We start from the raw sequence: 22,787 nt of genomic DNA, 5'->3' as shown, positions 1-22,787 counted from the left end.
CAAACAATCAGAAAGGGATGATGTGCTTTATTACAAAAGGTATATAACAACAAATTACATTTGTATAGTGCCTTTCATGTTGGGAGGACGTCCCAAAGCGCTGGACCCGAGCAGGGGATCAGGAGGGGTGAAGGGCATGGAGGTTAAGGGTAGGAGTGTGGTCGAAGGAGTGGTTGAAGAGGAGAGTCTTGAGATGCATCTTGAAGGAGGCAAGGGAGGGAGCAAGGCGAAGGAACTGGAATGGAGTTCCAGAAGGTGGGGCAGAGAGACTGAAGGCCTCTATAATATAAAATCATGGAAATACTACCGCAGTTATACTGAGATTTGATCAGAGTTAATTTGGATTATTGGATGGGGTTGTTGGTAGTCATGTTTTAAGAAAGATATAATTGCCTTGGAGGAGGTTTAATTTTAATGAGCAGTGACTGTTCACCAGGATGATACCAAGGATGAAGGAGTTTAGTTTAGCTATGATGACAGGCTGAATAAACATGGTTATATTTTTGAAGCGCTGCAAGACATTATCCCACGTGAAGGAAGTTATATAAATATAAGTTGTTGTTGTACAACTGCAACAACAACAAAATTACATTTCACATCGGGAGTACGTCCCAAAGATCTGCAGAGCTTAAAGGGTGATTTGATCAAAATGCGTTTATCAAAAAAAATCACAACTTTTCTCTGTGCTAGACATATCAAGGAAAAGGGGGACAGATCTTAAAATGAGAGTTCTGATGGTTACAAGTAAAATCAAAGAAGAAACAGTTTAACTCAAAGGGTTGTGAGAGTGTGCAGATATTCTGCAAAGGTATATATGCAGGTAGGCAATAAATATGCACAGTACTTTGCAATTAAGAATACTGAAGAAATGGCAAGGAAATGGAATTGAAAAGATAAATAGCTGTCATGAACTAATAAAGTGAGTATGGTGAAGCAGATTTGATGGACCAATGGCCTATTGTTTCTATATGGAAAGTGTTGATTGAGCAATTCCACTCTTAGAGTGTCAGCAAACAAATAGAACAAACAAGTTCACTTGTGAATGATTTTTAAATTATGTTACAGCAATATTGATTGCCTTGTTTAATGGGAACTAATGAACTTTCAGAACTTGCTAGAAGCAAAAGGATAAAAAGTATAGAAGATCGATGAATTTGCAAATTCAGTCCCCCCCCACCCCCCCTCATCCCCGGGTTAAATTCTGGTCTGTGCTGAAGTAATTGATCTCAGGCAGGGTAACTAGGAGTATGATGGTTGATCTCAGCTCCCTTTCCTTCTCCCATTTCTCCCAGGCTAGGAAGATGAACACTTAGCCTGGGTTCTTGATGCTCATTGCTGTTGACCCTTGCTGGGAAGTACGTATGGCTAAGTGTTGGGTAAGGACAGGGATCTGGCTGGGTTTGGTTCCTTCTACCCTACGGCTCCCAAAGCCACAGGAGCTTGTGGACATTCAGTATTTCGATTTACATGTGAGAAATGGCCACTTGGAGCGATATATCAGACAGAGACAAACACTCATACCATCACACCCCAACCCAGCAAGAGTTAGTGCCTCTCATTGGGGGGGGGGGTTACACAATAAAATAATAAAATCATTCCAATAAGACAGTGATAGTACCTGTCCGGTATTGTAAGTTAGTTATAAGCATCACCAAATTCTGTATCATTTGGCTGTTGCTATATACAATTTGTAGAATATCAGTGGAGATTTTAATGAAGTTGGTAGCTACTGTTTGTCATCAAAGGACATGCTTTATTGTGTTTTATTAAACCAATGTCTGCATCTGATTTATTATTTTACGGGAGCATATAATTAAACGCGACTGCTTTTTTTTTAAATTAGCGGAATTAGCTGCACTAATGGACCAAACGTATGAGAAGAAACTTCCTGTCAGCTCTTTAACAATATCACGGGTAAGACAAACATAAGACATGATTCATATATCATTAATGACCTTAGGATCTGTATATCTTGAGAGCTGCATAAAATCTACTCTGGAAAATGACCTCTGTGATTTCTATCTCTGTATACCCTTTCCATATTTAAATTGTTTTTTTTAATGGAATGCTGTTTGGGATCCTGTAACCCTAATGTAAGCCAGTTTAAAGACAGTGCTTCAGTCTTGTGATATCTATATTATAATAGTGTTTATTTTTAGTGCAGAATTCAACCTCTTAAAGTGTGACATTTACATTGAACAAAATATTTTAACAAAGAAAAAACGAGCAGCTCCACTGNAAAAAATGAACAGAAAATGCAGAAAAACAGCTTCAAAATGAAGACTGAATTTAGCAAATTCTGTACTCACTGAAAATTGAATAAATGTAGACCCAGATAGAATTTCTCTTCCCCCCTGTCTCTCCCCACACCCCACACTCCCACCCCATGAATTGCATTTTTTGTGGAGAGGGAAACTGGAAAATTTCCAAGCCCAGCTCTGTCTTGAAATACTGTCCACAGACTCATTCCATTAGACGGCACAAAATTCTTGTCAAGGTGTTTGATCAAAAAGCAGTGCACACTTTCAGAACACCACAGCGGCTTTGTGGGAGAAACTGCAGAGAAGTAACATTTGAGTCTCCTGTGTGAGGGGAGTGATGTTTCTGCTGTTGCTTAAAAAGACAGCCTAATAATCAGTTATCTGCAGCGATTGGTGACACAATGGCAAATGAGTTGTTTGATTTAGGATTGTTGATTGGTCACCCTTCACAAGGCTGCAGGCCTGTACTTAAAAGTAATATATGATCCTTCCGTGCAGAATATGGTCCTTTTATTTCCCTTTGGATCTTCCCATTGCAGATAAACGTGATCCCTCATAGGGATGCAATTTAGTTGCTATCTTCCTTGAGGCTGAGCTGGTTCCAAGTTGATGTGCTTGGCAACGGAATATCAGAATGAAGTCATCACACTTTATAGTAAAATCCTTTGAAGCGTTTGAAATGTCTCAGTGACATGCTAAGGCTCTATATCAAATGCAAGGATTATTATTATTATCTACGTTAAACCTGAATTCTCCCTTTGCTTTACCTCTCCAGTTTGTTGACAACATTTCTTCAAGGGAAGAGGTGGACCAGGCAGAGTATTACCTTTACAAGTAAGTGATAAAATTACTAATCTGTGTAAAGAAATACTTCCTGGTGTCTGACCCAAATAGATCATGAGACATTCAGCACTGTTTATTACTGTTACAGTGGCAACTATGATTGAGGTTTCTTTGTTCAGTTACTGGTCACATGGCTATGTCACTAACAAAATAGCTGTACTAAAATATAGATTGAGCTTGTTTTGTCTCATACTGCCTGGTGTTTATTCTCATCCCACTCCTGTCTGTGCTGCCTTGTGGCCAACCGACAACAAGTTAATCTTTGGGATCTAATCTTTACCTTTCGCTAAAAATGGAAATCTTTGGAAAATCTTGGTCATAGAGTAAAAGATTACACTATTTAGCAATCAGCTTTTTAAGTTCGCACAGAACTTGAAAGAAATAATTATTTGAAAGTCATTTGCTACCAAAAACTCCTATTTGACTTTGTCTTGTGGACCAACAAGAACTCACACGGAAAGCAAATGAGAGGATGGTTACTTTTGCCTGTCAGGAGCATTTGCATCCAGTCCTGCTATACCTGCCATTTCCAATGTGTCATTTCTGCTTCTGTGTTGTTATCTCTTCTATCTGCAAAGGTCTGCTGGCAGTGGAGACGAAGATGACATTTGTATCCAGGGCAAACTCAAGGCAGACACGTCTTTAAATGAAAAAGTCACTAATCGGCAGTGGCAGAGTTTAGCTGAAAGAGAGATGCATTGGTCTGAACCAGACTTGCCATAGCTATCTGGTACTATACAATACTTCCTCCAACATTCTTCCCCCTGTCTCCTACACATTACTGCATCGAATTAGTACTAACATTGCTTTTAAAAACAAGGTGTTGAAGAGGTTGCGTTCTTATAGCACCTTATCAACATCTCAAAATGCTTCACAAGTAATTACTGTCAAGTGCAGTGACTGTTTTTTGTAGACAAAATCATCCACTATTTTGCACTCAGCAAGGCTTCACAATCAGCCAACAACCAATTATTCTGGACAATTGTCCAGAACCAATTATTCTGGATGAGAGTAAGTGCTCTGAGACGCTACCCTGCATGAAGGGTGCTATATAAGTGCAAGTTGTTGTTGTTGGCAAGGAGATTTGGGGAAACTCCCTTTTTTGAGAAGTATCATGGTTTCTGTAGAATCTATGTAAAGAGGAGGCAGATGGAATCTCAGTTTAATAATAATAATTCTTGCATTTAATATAGCGCTTTTTCACATCTTCTAGATGTATCAAAGTGCTTCAAAGAATATACTGCAAAGTGAGTAGACTGTATATTTGCGGGCGAAATGCAGCAGCCAATTGCGCACAGCAATTATTTTTTTCTTGAGGGATTACAAGATTTAACATCTAGTCTGAAAAATGGGAGGAAAAAGAATCTCCAAGCTACAATTTTTGGCAACCAAAAAGGGATTGAAATTGTAGTACAGATCAGAGTTAACTTAATGCAGAAGCTTAATTCACACTGGAACTACAGAAAAATAATGCTTTATAAACATAAATGTTACAATGTTTAATCTCCACTCCAGTGAGTGTTTTGCAAAATCTTTACAGGGGAAATGAATTTCATCCTAAATCAGAAAAACGTAATCTCAATGATTCTCTTTAAATGATATAAAATGAAGTAAAGAAATATAACTTGCAGGAAATGTAATCATTGTGCTGCAAAGTCTAGCATCAGCAAATTTTACAACATAGAAGGAGGTCATTTGGCCCATTGTGGCTGTGCTGGTTTTCTGAAAGAACTAGCCAGTTAAATTCAATCCCGTGCCTTTCTCCCCTCCCCCCAAAAAATTTCTTTTATATTTTTCTTTTCAAATATTTGTCCATTTGTCTTTTGAAAGCTATTATAGATCCTGCTTCAACCTCTATTTTTGTTAGAACATTCCAAGTCCTGATAATCCTTTGTGTGAAAAAAAGTTCTTGTATTTGTGATAAAATCTTAAATTTATGCCTCTTATTTACTGATCAGTGGTAATAGTATCCCACTATTTATCTTACCCAAACCTGCATTATAATTTTGATAATGAGAGCAGGTCAAACATTTATTAGGCCAAGCTGAAGCTATGCCAACTTCTTGGCCTGACTCGAATACATAATTATTAGAGACATTTAAAGTCGCTGTATTATTAAATACATTTAAAGTCACTTTCATATATTATTTTGTCACTCAATCCACAACTATTTGTGGGCCAATGCTGTGGGCAATTGGCTGCTGCGTTTCGTTCTTAAATACACTGTCACTCCACTTTACAGTATATTCTGTGAAGCGTTTTGAGACGTTTCAACGATGTGATAAGGCGCTATATCAAATGCAAGGATTATTATTATTATCTTGTGTATTGAGCTCATACCTCACAGCAGAAGAGTTTATGTTCACTAATAACTTGTAATCCTGTTAAAAAAAAGAGAACGAGCAGTGTCATTTCAGAAGTTTCGACATCAAAGCAGGTTTTGGTGCAATGCAACTGATCTGAATGGGACTCCATTGCAGCTGCATTTAGCACTTAGCATAGCAGTGGAGGAAATTTCATCACTGACTCACCATAGCAACCACTCACCCCATCAGTCTGCTCAGCATACCCAGCCTATCATGTATTGCTGGGCGATTTCACTTTATTGACGACACAGTTCAATGCTATTTCTTCTCCACGCTATAAAATCTGCAATTGCCATCATTTACATTTAAAATCTGCATAAAATATTTAAAACCTCGAGTTGCTGATATTTATTTTGTGCCGTATTGAATAAATAGTTGGGGGAAGGAGGGGCACTCATGTTAGTACTGTTAGTAAAATCGCTAAAGGTTCAAATGTACCGAGGCTTCCTATGAATCGGATGATGTTCAGCTGCCAGGGAATTGCAAGACAGCTTTGATTAGATGTTACATGGTTATATGTTTAGCTGATAAATCAAATTGTGCTGTAGCCTCTGGAAATGTATTGTGCTATTACTAGGCACGATATTATTACACATTATTCACAATATCTGAGAAAATGTAGTTTTCTTTTCTATCGTAGATGTATGGTGTCATTGTGAACAAGACCTCTTTCATTGTTCTTTTTTAAAGCGACTCATCTTCCAGTTTAAAATGCATGTAAGCAGGCTGTGTTCTGTAATATGCTTCAACTGTCAGAGCCTAGTGTCCATTGGGTAAGAGCAAAATTGTACAGAATTGTGGAAAATTCTTAAATCCAGTCATAATTGTGGAAGATTCTTTTGTTGCAGAATTGACTTCCAAATTGAACGTGAATTTAAGAGTTTCCACACTTCTGTATGATCTTGAATTTTAAGATAAAATGGCCTTTTAGGCTAAAGGTAGGTGGAATCTTAAATCTCTGAAGTGTCCTCCCTTCCCTCTTTCCCACTCCCTCTTCGAGCCCCTCCAGTCCGGTTTCCGCCCTGCCCACAGTACAGAGACTGCGCTTGTGAAAGCCACAAACGACATCCTCTCTATCTGTGTCCAGGGCTCCCTCTGCCTCCTTGTCCTCCTGGACCTCTCCACCGCGTTCGACACAGTCGATCACGCCATCCTCCTCCACTGCCTTTCCTCTGTCATCCACCTCAGTGGGACCGCACTCACCTGGTTCGAGTCCTACCTCATAAACCGCCAGCAGTACATCTGCACAAATGGCTTCTCCTGCCGCTCTCACCCGGTCACCTATGGGGTACCCCAAGGATCCGTCCTTGGCCCCTCCTCTTTCTAATCTACATGCTTCTTCTTGGGGATGTCATCCGCAGACATGGGGTACATTTCCACATGTACGCGGATGACACCCAACTCTATTTTCCCACCTTTCTTTGCGACCCCCAGTCCCCTGATGTTCTGTCAGCCTGCCTGTCAGATCTCAGGGGCTGGTGAGTGCAAATTTCCTTCAGCTGAACGTTGACAAGACGGAAGCCATAATGTTTGGCTCTCGTCAACGTCTAAAATCTCACGGCTCTCACCTCCTCCACCTACCCAACCACATCCGGTCCCTCACCAGCACCGCTTTCTTCCACCTCCGACGCCCGTCTCCGCCAATACCTCTCCCAAACGCCGCTGAAACCCTGGTCCATGCCTTTGTCACCTGTTGGCTGGACTATTCTAACGCCCTCCTCACCGGTCTCCCATCCACTACCATCCATAAAATCTAGATCATTCAAAACTCTGCTGCCCGCATTCTCACCCGCACTAAACTCCGCTCCCTGATCACCCCAGTCCTTGCCAGACTGCACTGGCTGCCTATCCCAGAGAGGATCGACTTCAAGATCCTCAGCCTTGTATTCAAATCCCTCCACTCCTCTGCACCCCCCTACCTCTCTGACCTACTCTCCTCAAAACAGTACCCGTTGCCTTCATTCCTCCGAGTCTGGCCTCCTCCTTGTCCCCCGAATCCTCCGCTCCACCCTCGGCGGCCGTGCCTTCAGCCACTATGCCCCAAGGCTCTGGAACTCCCTTCCTCACTCCCTTCGCCTCGCTCCCTCCCTTGCTATTTAAAGGTCTCTGCTGAAGACCTTTTCTTTCAACCGCGCCTTTGGTCACCTTCCTCCCCCTCCCCCTGGCTCGGTCCCGGGATCCGTTACTGTGAAGCGCTCTGAGACGCTGTCCGGCGTGGAGGATGCTATATAAATCCAAGTGGTTGTTGTTGTTCTCTTTCCAACTCCTCTCTTCTAAGTCCCTCTCCCCCCTCTAAAATAAATTGGTTACTTCTGCTTATCTGCCGGTTGAAAACTGGTAATTGATTGAGTGTGTTCACTTGGGTGATGAGATATTGAGTTCAATGCTTAGAACCTCATGTGTGCTATCTTCAGCATGGTTTGCAATTGCAAAGAAACATGTAATGTTGGTTAATTTCAATTTGTAATCAATAAGTGCAGCTAACATAAACATTCTGTTTTTAATGATTCCTTCTCCTCTCGCTGTTGCTCACTTTGAACTGTGTGTATATATGAAAGGAACAGTTAAGGTGGCAGCTTTTCCTTTAAGCTTGCCCAACCGCTGCTTTTATGAACCTCGCATTCAGCAAAACACAATCAATCTTCCACATATATTCTCTCTGCCCTGATATTTTGACTATACTCTACCCGATGTGCTATCACGTTTAGTGACTATTTGCAAGAAACACAATTTCAAATCTTTGGTGATTGAATTAGGGTTGGCACATGAGAGCTGATGCTTGAAAGATTAGGTACCAAGGATGCACGTGGGAAAGTTGATTGTGTTTTGCTGAATGTGGGGTTATAAAAGCAGCAGTTTGCAACCGGATTTATTTACAGAGACTCGTTCACTCATGGGGAGGCCTGCCAGATACCAGTAATACATCACAGATGACTTTCAGGAACAACAACAACATAATTACATTTGTACAACGCCTTTCACATCGGGAGGACAGGAACCCCACAATTTACCTTCACTGCTAAGGAATGGGATCCTTGGTTGGCTGTGATGAGCTGCCAGTTATCAGTAGGATTCTCCTTTGACTGATCTTGAGTCGCTATGAATGAAACCTATTGTGAACCACCACTTTCCCAGCCACATTATGACTTTTTTTTGATGCGTTCTATGTTCTAAGAATTCTGGAAACCTCCACTGATTCCACTTCAATACATTCTGTTTAGATTGGTTTTACAAAAAAGTCAGGATTACCAAATTACCAAGAGGAATATCTTGTCTCCTTCTACCTGTTTCGGGTATAACACTGTGACTAGGCCTCTCCTGCTGCCTTATATAATTAGATCAGAGTAAAGACAATTCAAAAATGTTTTTCAAAATAAGCAGTGATCTGCTTCACAGTGAGTTGCAAGGCAATAATTCATTTCTTCATTGTTCATAACAACCATATCCGTTGTGTTGCTTCAATCTTGCAAACATGAAGGGAAATCAATCTTGTTCTCTCACACGGTTGTCATCTCTGTGTTTTGTGTGTATGTTTTGAGATTTAAAAAAGAAAGAAAATCTCCTTCAAAAGCAACCTCAGCTACACACAGGAAATCCGTAGCTTCTAATTCCTTCAGTCAGACCATGAAGGATTTCACATCTTGAAGATTTGTCCAAGCGTGCAAGAAGGCGGAAAGAAAGAGTGACTATGACTCGAGGAGCTAATCTTAGTCTAACTTGGCTGCAGTAGCATTTTTCTTTATTATTAAGCATAATAAATCTCCATGCATGAGGAGGAAACACTAAGATATAATAGACAGTAAAAACATTGGTCTAAGGTTTTTTTTAACAGCTGGGTGTCTGCCAAATGCGGAAACTCATCACTATGCTTAAAAGTATCCAAACCAAACTTGAGACCTCCAAGCATGCCACCAACACATGGAAAAATTCCTTGTTTGGAATGAAGTGCTCACTTTTTCCCAGAAGGGACTTATCCTGCTTACCTCATTCCAGAGAGTTTTAGGCACAGGTTGGCTAGAACCAAATTGTGGTGACTCCATAGTGGACACTGGGGATTACTGGAATTTAACCATCTAAAACCACATAACTTGGCATCGAAAAACTCTAGGAAGCTGCCTGCTGCTTGTCAAGATAGGACCATCCTACCTGTTAGAGCTTTGGCTCTCAGAGTTAACAGGAGGACAAGTAGGAAGAATCCCTGCCCGCATGACTGGTCTGCTACTCCCAAGTCCTACCAATGAGCCAGGCGGGTTGGGCTGTCATTAACTTTGACAGGAGTACTGCAGAGCTTCCTGCAGACTATTTCATTTCCAAGGAGACCCTATGTACCTCGTCCTGAACGAGCCACCAACAGAAGCAGGCATACAGAGGGGTACAATATGACTGTCCATTGTTTGTTTGTCTTGCACAGTAAATATGGTGAATTGTTACTTAACCCAGTGGCACAGTGCAATGCTAGTTCACTTCACTCATATCACAATTGATCTGTCACAGTGCCGACCAAACTACGGCCTGTGGCGTCGTCAAGAAGTCCCCCCCAAAAAAAACATTTGCACTAGTCTAGGTAAGTCCATGTTCGATCGGTAGTGTGTTTCCAGGTTTTTCTTGATTGAATGTTTCTTGATTTATGTCATAAGTGCAATCAAGAAAAATTATTTTGTTGGCTGACCAAAAAGATTGGCCACAACTGATCTATCAGAGTGAGAGTAACCAACGAAATGAAGAAGAACAACAATAAAATTACATTTGTATAGCGCCTTTCACGTCGGGAGGACATCCCAAGGCGCTGGAAAATAAAGATGCAAATCATTGTTCAAATGGCTGATATATATAATGTATTGCAATTCTTAACAGTTCATCTGACTGATAAGTCAGACATGATCGAAACTCTGAAGATGAAATATAAGTGTGGCACTTTTGATTTGATGTAATGCTTACAAAAAGAGTCCCAATAAATCTCTGCCTAGTTTTATAGAAGATAGAAATGCTGGTTCTCTAACTACTGAATCTACCTACTTGCCCTGGAATCCTGGCACAGGAGCGTTTGATGAGCCTCGGAGTTCAAAGAGGCTGGCAAATCCTGGCTTACAGTACTCCAAAATGTGAGTGAACTATAGACCACATAATCCTCTTGAACTGGATTTTCTGTGGGCAACCAACTCCAGGATATTGCTGCACAGTTTTGTTTATACGAATTAAGAAGAAAATACTGAATCTTATTATTAACTTTTTTTTATTTTTCCCCTTCCAATGTTTACCCCTTCCCGCACAATATATACTTTTCACAGTTGAGAGGACAAAGTCAGAGACCTTCTTTGTTCATGCTTTAAGGCTTATTTTCTCCTTGTTGATAAATCTGCTGTCACCTAGGTGTGCATTTATAATAGGATTTCAAATTATAAATGCTTGTCACCAGTGGTAGACATACAGTTGAACTTGCTCAAGAACAGGCTGGATTACTGACCCTCCCTTCTCTCTTTCTCTCTGCTTCTCCCACACTTTCTCCTTCCGTTTCCTACTCAATGAGAATTTCCCAGTGATGACGCAGTTTTGAGCTGAAACTTGTGGGGAATCACAGGTGTAACTCTTTGCTGCCAGTCTGTGTACAAAGCCTCTCTATACTGTGCCATCTGCAGTAAATTATACACATCTGAAAGGCACGAGACTACTTCTCTGGAGCAGTGAGTTGCCTCTAGACCAATCTTTCACATATTTTACTGATGCTGGCATATTCCTTTTAATTTAAGGGGTGGATGACAAATGAGACTCCCATCATGATCCAAAGCCAAGGACATAAAGTATAAATGACTGGGCATCCATTTGGTGGAGTCTCTTATTCAAAATTTATTTTTGAATTGGTTAAAAAAGCTTTGTGAATAGCCTCGAGCAGTGATTTACTGGATAGCCACCAACAAGGAAAAAAACTGGTTTATAACCTTTTAATAACCTGGTAAATGTGATGGAAAGTGTGCTTATTCATACAGAAGACCCAGTCATGAAGCTGACTGGTAGCTAAGGTTGCTGTAGGCTGTAGACATCAGGACTGCTACACTGTGACCCTGATTGCTTTTGATTGATGTTCAGGGCAGCAAGGTCAATCTGCAGTTATCACTAGATGGCAAATTTATTTTAAGACAATGCAGACAACATTGGTTTGCCATCATTGTATTACAAGTACCCATTCCTCCTTTTAAATTGTATATCCAATGATTGCAATATTTATTGCTTCAGTTATGTTGTATGTTTAGTGACAGTGTTAGCTATCCTCCACGTTGTTTCAATGCCATATGTTCAATGTAGCACAAATGATTTTCCAGAAGTGTGAATCGGTATCCCAAGCCCATTTTTATACTGCACATTGCTGCCGTAATTGCAGCCATTCACCACCAAACACAGATTTAAATACACAAACAGCTTTTCACTATATTAAACAAGTCAGAATTACACCCGCAAAATGCTTAACTGCTCGTTTTATCACGCTCCACATTGTATATTGTTGATCGAGATGTAATTTAGGTGCATAGCGTATTGTATTTGGTATATAGTAACATTAGATCAAGCAGTCTACACCTCACAGAGATATACATCATTATGTTTGGTAGTAGTGATGGTCTGCACAGCTGAAAAGAGAATCAGCTCAGTCAGGATGCAGGAAGCCAGAGTGAGTGGGCAGAGGCTGTATTTTAACTTAAAGCTGTCTAATGTACACTTCACTACAGATAGACGCTTCCCCAAGGTCCACAGGTTCTCCAGCTTCCAAACAATCTGCTGATAAATATGAGAGCTATATAATTGTCTTCTCAACCCCATTGCTGATTACAGGATTTCAGCTGCTAAGTGAATCAATTTAATACTTATATTCCCAGATTAATGAGATAATAACAGCTGTCCAGAAGATAAGGCTGAAATGCCTCTTAGCTATTTTGAAATGCTTTTTGTTTCTTAGATAAGGAACACTAAAATCAGATTTTATCGATTTTCACCGATAAATAACTGGATTTTTTTTTTGAGTGAAAGTCAATCGTTTTTTTTAAAAACAACTTGTTGCCCAAATCTCCTTTTTAAAACACTGAATTTACTCAATTTGATTTGGCATCCGTGGTGGCATACACACAATCCCAAACTCGCTTCACTGCACTGTTGGTTCTGGGAATATGCACACATCTCATTGCACAGGTGCCAAGTCAGTTCTGGGATTGTGTATACAGTGTTGGACAAGCCAGTAAATCAGTTCCAGGATTGGATGCGCAATGCCATATGCAAAAAATGGAACTGACTTTGCAGGGAGGTGGCATTACATCACATATGCATTCTTGTTGTGGAAAAAATCAATTAGATTTGTAGCTTGATATTTCCCGGTAAGTCTTAATTTTCATTGATTTTTCCTAGGATTTTTAGTGTCAATTCCCCCTCACAGACCCCAATTTTCTCCTATTTATTTTTGACAGAAAAATAGGCTCTGACAAAAATGGCAGTATACCCAGGGTTTTATATTGTGGATGGGAAAAAATGAAAATTACTTTAATGGCCCTTACTTCTTGAATTTGTGATCTATAAAATATTGCTATAAAATACTTTTGTTATAAAATTATCCAATTGTATAATGTCAGACTTGAGGAGCTAATAGCATGGTGTTTTATTTATAGAGATGCTCATTGCAACAATCACAACAGTCTATGCAGTGGCAGTCTTGATGCCTTACAACAATGTTTTACTCAGAAAATATTGTGCTTAATTTTGTCTTTAAACCACAATCACACAGAATTTTCAATTAAATGCTCCAGTATAAATTTAAGATTTAGCCCTCTGAGCTTTGCAGACATATTTGCTTACCAAGGGGCTAGGGGCTATCATGGAGTATGCTCATGCGTCAACTCTCTTCCTACTTATGCATTAATAGCATGCCATAAATTGATCAAGTCACACCTGAAATAACCATCAAGCATACAAGTGTTGGCTTTAGATGGCTAAAGGAAAACTTGCCATCACCTCTGTAATGAACATGAGAGCTAGCAAGCAGGAGGAAGAATGGAGAACAAACTTTTTAATGAACTTTTTAAAGAGAGAGCAAGGGTTAGGAAAGATGGAATAGTTACATTAGGTCATAGAAAGGTCGTTAGTTTAAAAATCGAGCAGTGTGTTGAGAGCAAATGGGAAGAAAAAGGGATGTCAAGCACAAGAATTCTTTAGGGTTTGTTTTTAAATTACATGTATGTACGTTTTAGTTCTATAAGGTAATACTAGCCTTTGATTAGTTTTATTGCTTTAATATTCATGTCTATTCAACATTGTAGGCCTGAGGTGAAAGCAGACTGGTTGAAATGTGTCCAATTTCATTAAAGTGAGATCTTGATTTCTCTGATGCTCAGCTGTTGTAAAGTCACAGCCAAATTAAGATGGAGCCGTAAAGACCATGTACCAATTTCGAAAGCCAACCTGAGATCATTGGCAAAAAGGATGCTTCGATAGACCACTTTGGCCCTGGGGTAGAGAGAAAGGACAAAAGCGGGACGATTCTTATTCATGATTTCCTTCCATTGACCCCAACTGGAAAGTATGCGTGTGGATATCTGATTAGGTCTAAATCTATGCTTATCTTCTGCCCTTCACCACCGTCAAATAACCTGTTGACCTCCTAAGACCATGAATGAAAATCCCTTGCATGAGATATTGGAAAGGAGCCTTAGGTCAATTGGACCCAGCCAGCACCTGCAGCCAGTAGCTTTGTGACATTGTCGAGTCCTGTAGCGTATTGGTTAGATCACTCACCTCACAAGTGAGAATACCCGGGGTCGAACCTTAGGCAAATTTCCTTACTCCACACGCCTCAGTTTACCTTGCAGTATGTAGGAACCCGGTTGTTAGACAATTGCCTCACCGCTTGTCAATCTAATAATCCCTTCAAAAAGATATTAATAATGAATAATAATTTGGTCACTCAATCCACGACTGTTTGTGGGACACTGCTGTGCGCAACTGGCTGCTGCATTTCGCCTGCAAAATATACAGTCAATTCACTTTATAGTATATTCTGTGAAGCGCTTTGAAACATCTCGATGAAATAATAAGGTACTATGTCAAATGCAAGGATTATTATTATAACTGCATTGAATTGTCACTTTACATACAAATATTAACCTTTCATTTTACAGTACAATATATGCCTGAAATCCAGTTGCAGTTATACGTGGGAAATAAAGTAATGGTAAATTACCAGAGATTTTTCATGGCACATGTTCATTTAGTATTACACGTTAGTACCTTGGTTCATAAGATTGAGGATACGGCTGATGTCTACATTTATTAATTAGCTATATTATTAAATCAACAATATCTTGGATAATTAGAAGGCTAAGTCAATAATGTCTTGGATAACTTGAGGCCAAATCACTTCGAAACCCAGAGAGACTTCACTTATCTCTCTTCATCCCTCTCCCCCCAAAGAATGTTGTATCTCCTAGAATATGTTGAAATGTGTTTATCTGATGCATAGCTTTTTTTTAAAAAGTGCAATTTGCTGTTAGCTTTCACTTTGCTTGCTTTTCAATTTCAGGTTTCGCCACAGCCCTAATTGCTTTTATGTAAGAGACTGGACAATCCACAGCTGGATAAGGAAGTGTTTGATGTACGGAGCACGGGAAAAGGCCTTGCACACACTAAAAAATCAGGTACAGTGCAATTTTAAAAGTTACAATGAGACAGAGACTCGTAAAAATGATTTATTACATTTTAAATTTTCTAGACGGTCTGCATGTCTGGGACTACACGACAGTTTAATATCATTCTCATCTTCAGTTCCGGATTGCAAAAAGTAATCTTTTAATAATACAAAATTCATTCCAATTTATTTTGCCAATAATGAAACTGAATTTTAATTTTTCTTTAGACCAGGTGATAAATCTAGTAATCCATTCCATTTTTTTACCAAATTGCCTTGTTCTTTTGTCCAGTGTGTAGCACCTTGGATTTGTGCAACCTGCCACAGAAGAAGGCCATTCAACCGGCATATCTATTTTAGCCATTTTATGAGATCATGGCAGATCTTTTTAATTTCATTCCACCGCCCGTCTCCATATCCCTTAATACCTTTACTTCTGAAATATCTATCTATAATATTTTTCAGTTATTTGCACAGAAAGAGAGTTGGTCTTGAGCAAATAATAATATTAATCCTTGCATTTGATTTGGCGCCTTATCACATCTTCAAGACGTCTCAAAGCGCTTCTGCTTAGATCATATTTAAACTGGCCATTCACTTCATGGCTATTTGTGGGAGGCTGTCTACCATGTTCACCTACAAGTAGTACACAGTCACTACATTTTCCAGTAAATTCCATGAAGTGCTTTGAGACAGCCTTCCAGACTTGAAAGGCGCTATATCAAATGTAGGGATATTATTATCTGCAGCATCTCAGTTTTAAAAATGCCATCTACAACCTTTTTGGGCAACATATTCCACATATTTAACAATAACAAGATTTCATTTATAGAGCGCCTTTCACGTCGGGAGGACGTCCCAAGGTGCTGGACAGTTGGGTCGGGACCCGAGCAAGGGGGAAATGGTCAGGATGAGGGGAGGGAAGGGAGGGAGCGAGGAGGGGGTAGAGAGTTAACAAGCCTTTGTGGATGAAATTTTGATTCTTCTTTGTCATGGTGATTAATAATACTGATAATTGTAACCAGTGTTGTCAGGTTTCATTTATAATCCTTTCTTTCCCCTGGAATCTTCAAATACTGTATGTTATTATGTTTGCTGTGGTCTCAGTGCAGGATATTGAATGCTGAGACCTGCAAGGAGACATCTTAGCCTCTGTAATTAATGTCCTGGAGTTAGCTATTCTTGCATAAAATGTCTGAAAATTGCCTTGCCCACGTTGTGCAAAAAGATTTGCTGGCATAATGCAACGTATGTACACAATGTATCTGAATAAGTGTGGGTGAGAAGGTATTCTAGAGGAGATGAGAATAGGTGTTCTGCTTTCCTAGTAGGAATTTATACAGTCTATGTATAATTTAAAAATGTATTATAATTCTGGATTAATGAGGACTGTTACAGGCAGGATGATTTTTTTTTAATAGACTGCACGTCATGGGAGCTGACACCTAGCTCCTGAACCAAGTTACCAAGCTACTTGAAAATCCCTTTGGGTTGGGATGAATTCAGTTAATGCAAGTGGGGGCAGGGGTTGGCGGGTAGGGAGTGGGCAGGAGATGGAGTGGGCAGGAGGTGGTCCTTTTATTTAAAAATCATGTTTTGTACAAAATTAAAATGAGCTGCTACCATTCTCATTTTTATATTGTGGCTAAACATCCAAACCCTCCCCCTCCTTATTTAAAAATAAAGATAAGTAAGCTGAATGGAGGCAAAGGCCAACTCTTAACGTGTTTCTGGTTTGAACCGACAGCACTGATATTCCCTTTCATCATTTTATTTTGCTTGTGTGAAAATAAGAATACTCTATAAACAAACAAACAGCGTATAATTTGTATTACGTTTTTGATGCAATATTGTTGCTCGCAACCCTCTGATTAACCTGCTCGTTTGAGGACTATAAATGAAAGCTAACCTTTGCCATCTGGGTTTATTTTGTGTTAGTTTGTGAGCACCTGCTCTGTATACATTTTGAATTAATGAAGTAAAGATTTGATTTTGAATGACATAATAATTCAAAACTCCATCTATTTCCCATTCCCCTACAGGCGCACGCACACACACAGACACATCCCAGTGTGAAATTGATGCGTGAGCCTTTTTTTTATTGAATCTACCTTCCTTCCCTCCCCTTATCCCTGAATGACCCTGTCACCTTGACAAATGTGGCTCGTGTAATTGGCTCACTATCATGGTTTAATGTAACTGGCCCCTTAAAAAAACTGTTTTGAGATCTCCATTCCTCCATTGTAGGAAGTATATTTTTTATATCATGCGTTTTGATTTAAAACGTCAAAGAGGTATCACTTTCCAGTTACATTTGTGGTGAAGAATTAATGCCATTTGGAACGAACTGCAGTTCACAAAACATTTCTCAGCCAATTCAATGCATCTGTTGCCCAAGGGCTAAAAACACACATCAATATTTCTTTTGTTGCAACTGCTTTCCACAACACACAAGCTAAACAACTAAATCAAAGGCTGATACAACCTGCATTATGGCCAACTCAACTGATTTGCAGCTAAAACTTTTTAATCAACATTTGTAATTTTCTGTACATCTTAATTATCCAATTGGTTTTACAGGGATGGTGACATTTAATGTTTAGTGTAGTTGCTTGTCCGTTTCCTCTCCACCACCATCACCACTCTGTGTGTTGTCCTGACAACTAAAATAACTCTTAAACAGAAGAAGCCATGAGAGGTCATACCAGGGCACTTATTTACAAAGCACCCAACATCCTCTGACAGTGCAGAACTAAATTCTTTCTAATGTGTGACAGGATTTACAGTTTCAGTTTTTGTATAGTTTTGCTCTTATGTCTGGTTATAATGGATAGCTTGGCTTCGCCTTATATGGTAATCTTAACAGAGGGTGACAACATAATTTGATGTTTGTACTGATAAACTCTTGTCCAAGATGTAATCATTTTATTGGCAAACTCCTACTGCATTACACTCCTGCTCTCTTACTAAATCAATTAAATTGTATCTCAGTGTTTATCACTCGATCCTCCAGTGTTAGTGTTAAAGCATTCAATCAGTGATTGCACTACAACAATAACTACAAATTAAATTTTTATAGCACCTTTCACATCGGCAGGACGTACCAAGGTACTGGTCAGTGAAGGAATAGTCATCATTCACAAGAACAACAATCTTTGATGTTTGTCTGAACAGTAAATATTTTCTGTACAATGAACAAGGATTTGACAAACGTCTCTTGGGAATTACTTGCTTGAACTGCTGGGTGAAGCCTGCATTGTTGGAAGTGCTGTCCTTCGGATGAGATGTAAGACCCAAGGTTCTGTCTGCTGTTCAGATGGACGTAAAAGATCCCATGGTGCTATTCGAAAAGAGAAGGGAGTAATTTCCAGTCTCCTGGCCAACAATCCCCAAAACAAAATTGGTCAGTCACTTCATGATTGTCTGTGGGACATTGCTGCGTGCAAATTGGTTGGGCCTTTGGGTACCAAAAGATCAGTTACACTAGTTGGGTTGCAGTGTAATTTGTATTAAGACGAGGCATGAGAGACATTATATGGCAATGATTATATATGCAAAATAATTATATTTAGTAGAAACACAATTTTGTTTGTTTTATTTATTTTTAAAAATCATCCATGAGAACATGGGTAGACCATTTATAATATATAATAATCCTTGCATTTGATATAGCGCTTTTCACGTCTTCTCAACTTCTCAGAGCGCTTCACAGAATAGACTGTAATGTGAATTGACCGTATATTTGTGGGCGAAACAGGGCAGCCAATTGCGCACAAGCAGTGTCCCACAAACAGTCATGGATTGAAAATGACCAATTTATTATTGTTTTGTTTTGGAGGGATTATTATTAGGCGTGTGGAGTAAGGAAATTTGCCCAAGGTTTCGCCCTGCCTGGAATTGAACTCAGATGTCTCGCTTGCAAAGCGAGTGCTCTAACCTCTGAGCTACAGGACTCCATTTGGCTATCGAGTCTGTTTGCTAAGCCAATTTCTTAGTAAATGGTAAATTGCATTGCAAGAATTGATTTTTCATTCATGGATGGATACTCTCCAGGTTTGAGTGATTTCAGTGCCGAAAATGTATCTCACTTTGGGGGATTTATTACATGTTATTCTATAACATTGTGCCGGTGTTTATACTCCACGTGAGCCTCTACCCAACCTAACTCCTCCCTACTTAGACCCCCCTCCCGACCATACCCTCCAATTCCCTTCTACCTCATGTATGTACATGTCTTCAACATGTACATGCACCTCTTGGTGACATCATCCCCAGACATGGGGTTAACTTTCACATGTATGTAGATGACACCCAACTCTATTTCTCTGCCTCCACCCTCGACTCCAGGACCACTGCTGTCCTGACAGAATGTCTGTCCGACATCAAGTTCTGGATGAGAGCTAACTTTCTACAGTTGAACAAGACCAAGGCTCTCCTGATTGGCTCCCATCAGGCCTCCACACCTCAGGCACTGACAGCATCACCATCCATGGATGCACACTCCACCTCATTGAGCCAGAACGAACCTTGGCATCTTGTTTGATCCTCAATTGTCCTTTGTTGAGATGTCTTCAATCCCACATCCGTGCCATGACCCACTCTGCCTTCCCCCACCTCCGCAACATCGCCCAGTTCCACCACTGACTCACCACTCAGGCTGCCAAAATCCTCATCCACGCATTCATCACACCTCGGCTCAACTACACCAACTCCCTGCCTGTCGGCCTTCCTAACTCTTTCCTCCACAAGCTGCAGATCATCCAGAACTCTGCATCTTGTGTCCTATCCTGCACAAGGCTCCGTGACCCATCACACCCACCCTTGCCCGGCTCCACTGGCTCCCCATGCCCCAGAGGATAGAGTTCAAAATTCTTGTCCTCACCTTCAAGGTCCTCCACGGCCTTTCCCTTCCCTACCTCTAGGACATTCTAACCTCATATCAACATCTCCTCCCAGTGGGCTCTGGCCCCACCCCACCATCAGCGGTCGGGCCTTCAGCTTCACTGCCCTACCCTTTGGAACTCCATCCCACAGTCCCTTCACCTCGCTCCCTCCCTTGCCTCCTTAAAGACATGTCTAAAGACTCTCCTCTTCGACCATGCTTTCGGCCACCCTTCTGCCCCTACCTTCCCTGTCCTTCACCCCTCCTGATCCCAACCTCCTACTCGCCTCCAAATCCCTGATTGTGCAGGGTGTTGGGACATCCTCCCAACGTGAAAGGCACTATAAAAATGTATTTGTTGTTGTTGTGTGCATGTTGCTATGAAACCTCATCTCTTTCTGCAGGTACAATATGGAATGTTTCCAGATAACTTCACATTTAATCTGCTAATGGATACTTTCATCAAGGAGGACGATTATAACAGTAAGTGAGCAAAGGAGAAGATTCACTTTAGTTTGTATAGTTCAAATAATGTGAAGGTTATTGTGATTTGAGAAGGGGATGTTACCCATCATTGACTTCAGAGAGTCTAGTTAAGAGAGGATAAATCAGGCAGAATTCCTAACTCTGAGCGCAAGCTCGCAAATCCAATCAGCCTTGCTGAGTAATCAATGTGCTTTTGGATGTTGAGTGAGCCCAGAACTGAGCTCAGATGGATGTGATGCCTCATGGTCGAGTGGCCTGTGGACGCTCCCTCATTCATGAAGAATGGCTGCTTGAGTGATCTGTTAGAGTGGTGCAGGCCTTCATGGAACTGTACTGCAGAATGAGTTACTGCCTCGAGACGGGGGTGGGGGGGGGGGGTGGGGAGTTGCTAGAGGGGAGATCAAATTGCATTCTACAATAGTTGCATACATTGAGTCCTCTCAGTTAACATAATCACGTGACTGAATTTCCAGTCCCATCTAATCTATAGGGATTGATTTGCATGTGCGGGAAGTGTGTCAACAGTGTGTTATTACGCCTATTATTAAATATTTGGGATCATTGAGAATTTTGAATGTTTATAGAATTGTTAATTTAGCTGAGGTAAGATTGATATACTTAACAACAACTTGCACCTACATAGATAGCACCTTTCACCTAGGATAAGCCAGAACAATTTTGGAAGAGAGTTCCAGAGAGTGGGGCTTAATGGCTGAAAGATCAGCCATCATTGTTGGGCTGGAGCGGGAAAGGGGACATGGAACAATACTGTATAAAGAAAGTGAGAGTCATTTTATTTTATTCCTGAATTGAGTATGTGCGATAAATTGAGCAAAATTTCTGTGCTAAAAACTTACTTATTCTTTCCACAGGCTCATTAGTTGTTGTCAATGAAATAATGCTACAAGAAGCCTTTGATGAGCCATGCACACAGCTTCTATCCCTTTATGTTCTACACAAATACCTGCAGGGAAAGCCAGATCTAAAGGTAAAGAAAAACTGAGATATGTTTTGGGCAGGAGTTCCAGAGATTTAAAGCTGACACTCAAACCTTATGGAATAGATGTATGGTGAACTTGTGATCTATAGGGATAATTAGCAAAGCAAGTTTCTTCTGTGGAAGTAGGATTCTAATTATTTTCATTTCAACCGAATGAAGCTGGACTTATTGGAAGTTGTCAGTATTTGTTCTCTTCACTCAACTGATGGTTGTGATGTTGGAGGCAAGAAGACAAAAGTGATTCAGAAAAGCACTATGGAGATACGGACCTTACTATCTCGCCTCTCAATCTTTCTTATAATGAAATGTATGAAAGACCCTCATAATGGAGCCACTAGATTCTGACGTACTGAAACTTTTCCAATGCAAACACTAATTCATTGTCCGTAGATGTAAGTATGTTTGATTCCATAAAAAAGAAAATTCATTGAATTCTTTTCAGCTGTTGTGTGCTGGTTGAGTTTATACATAAACCTGGCCCCAAATACTTGAGCAGTTGCACAAGGTATTTTTTTAGGCATGAGTTACAATTGAGGTTCTCGATGTTGTAGTGAGTAAATGTGCAAAGTCTAAGATCTTAGTGTTTCAACATTATACATATTGAATGTGATTCTTAATCAATTTAACAAAACAGTATCTTTAATCCTTTGAATACTTAACTATGTTTTCTGCACTCAAACAAAGCTTCACCTTCAATCTTTGTTTTAAGTTTCAAAGTATAAGAACATAAGAAATGCTAGACGAAAAAAGACCAAGGTCCATCTAGTTCGCCTTCCACCTTCTTGGTGGTCGCATGCACATATGTCCCAAACTACCTATGTACTATATCCCATAATGTTATTTCCTAAAAGAAAACTATCTAATCTGTGTTTGAAAGAATCAACACTTCCTGCTTCAATCGTCTCCCTAGGGAGCCTGTTCCATAGGTTCACTATTCGCTCACTGAAATAGTGTTTGCATAAATTTGTTCTGAATTTACCCCCTTCAATCGCAGGCCGTGTCCTCTGGTTCTATTTTGGACAAGTTGAAACAGCCTGTCATGATCTATATTGTCGAGCCCCATTAGAATCTTAAAGACAGCAATCATGTCGCCTCCCAATCTTCTCTTTTCCAGCATGAACATGCCCAATTTACTTAGTAGCTCCTTTCCCCTACCAACCCGCCCGCTCCCTCCGCTCAGCCGGCTCTGGCCTGCTCCACGTCCCCCGACCCACCCACCCCACCACTGGCGGGAGAGCCTACAGCCACTCTGCCCCCAACCTCTGGAATTCCATCCCCCAATCACCCGCCT

At 40.4% G+C, this 22,787-nt stretch overlaps 1 protein-coding gene across 1 annotated transcript in view; it reads left to right on the top strand.

Annotated features, from left to right (window-relative positions):
• Positions 1 to 22,787, top strand: part of mrps27 (mitochondrial ribosomal protein S27) — a 53,639-nt gene that overhangs the window by 10,538 nt on the left and 20,314 nt on the right. Inside the window, exons 3-7 of the mRNA XM_042334635.1 lie at positions 1,844 to 1,914; positions 3,037 to 3,095; positions 15,024 to 15,138; positions 20,415 to 20,493; positions 21,369 to 21,484. Of these exons, the coding sequence (XP_042190569.1) occupies positions 1,844 to 1,914; positions 3,037 to 3,095; positions 15,024 to 15,138; positions 20,415 to 20,493; positions 21,369 to 21,484 (440 nt within the window). The remainder of the gene's footprint in view (positions 1 to 1,843; positions 1,915 to 3,036; positions 3,096 to 15,023; positions 15,139 to 20,414; positions 20,494 to 21,368; positions 21,485 to 22,787) is intronic.

Source organism: Callorhinchus milii, unplaced genomic scaffold (assembly GCF_018977255.1).
Source record: "Callorhinchus milii isolate IMCB2004 unplaced genomic scaffold, IMCB_Cmil_1.0 Scaffold1, whole genome shotgun sequence".
Taxonomy (NCBI): Eukaryota; Metazoa; Chordata; class Chondrichthyes; order Chimaeriformes; family Callorhinchidae; genus Callorhinchus; species Callorhinchus milii.
The sequence above is the reverse complement of the archived record's forward strand: the minus strand, read 5'-3'. Positions and strand labels throughout refer to the sequence as shown.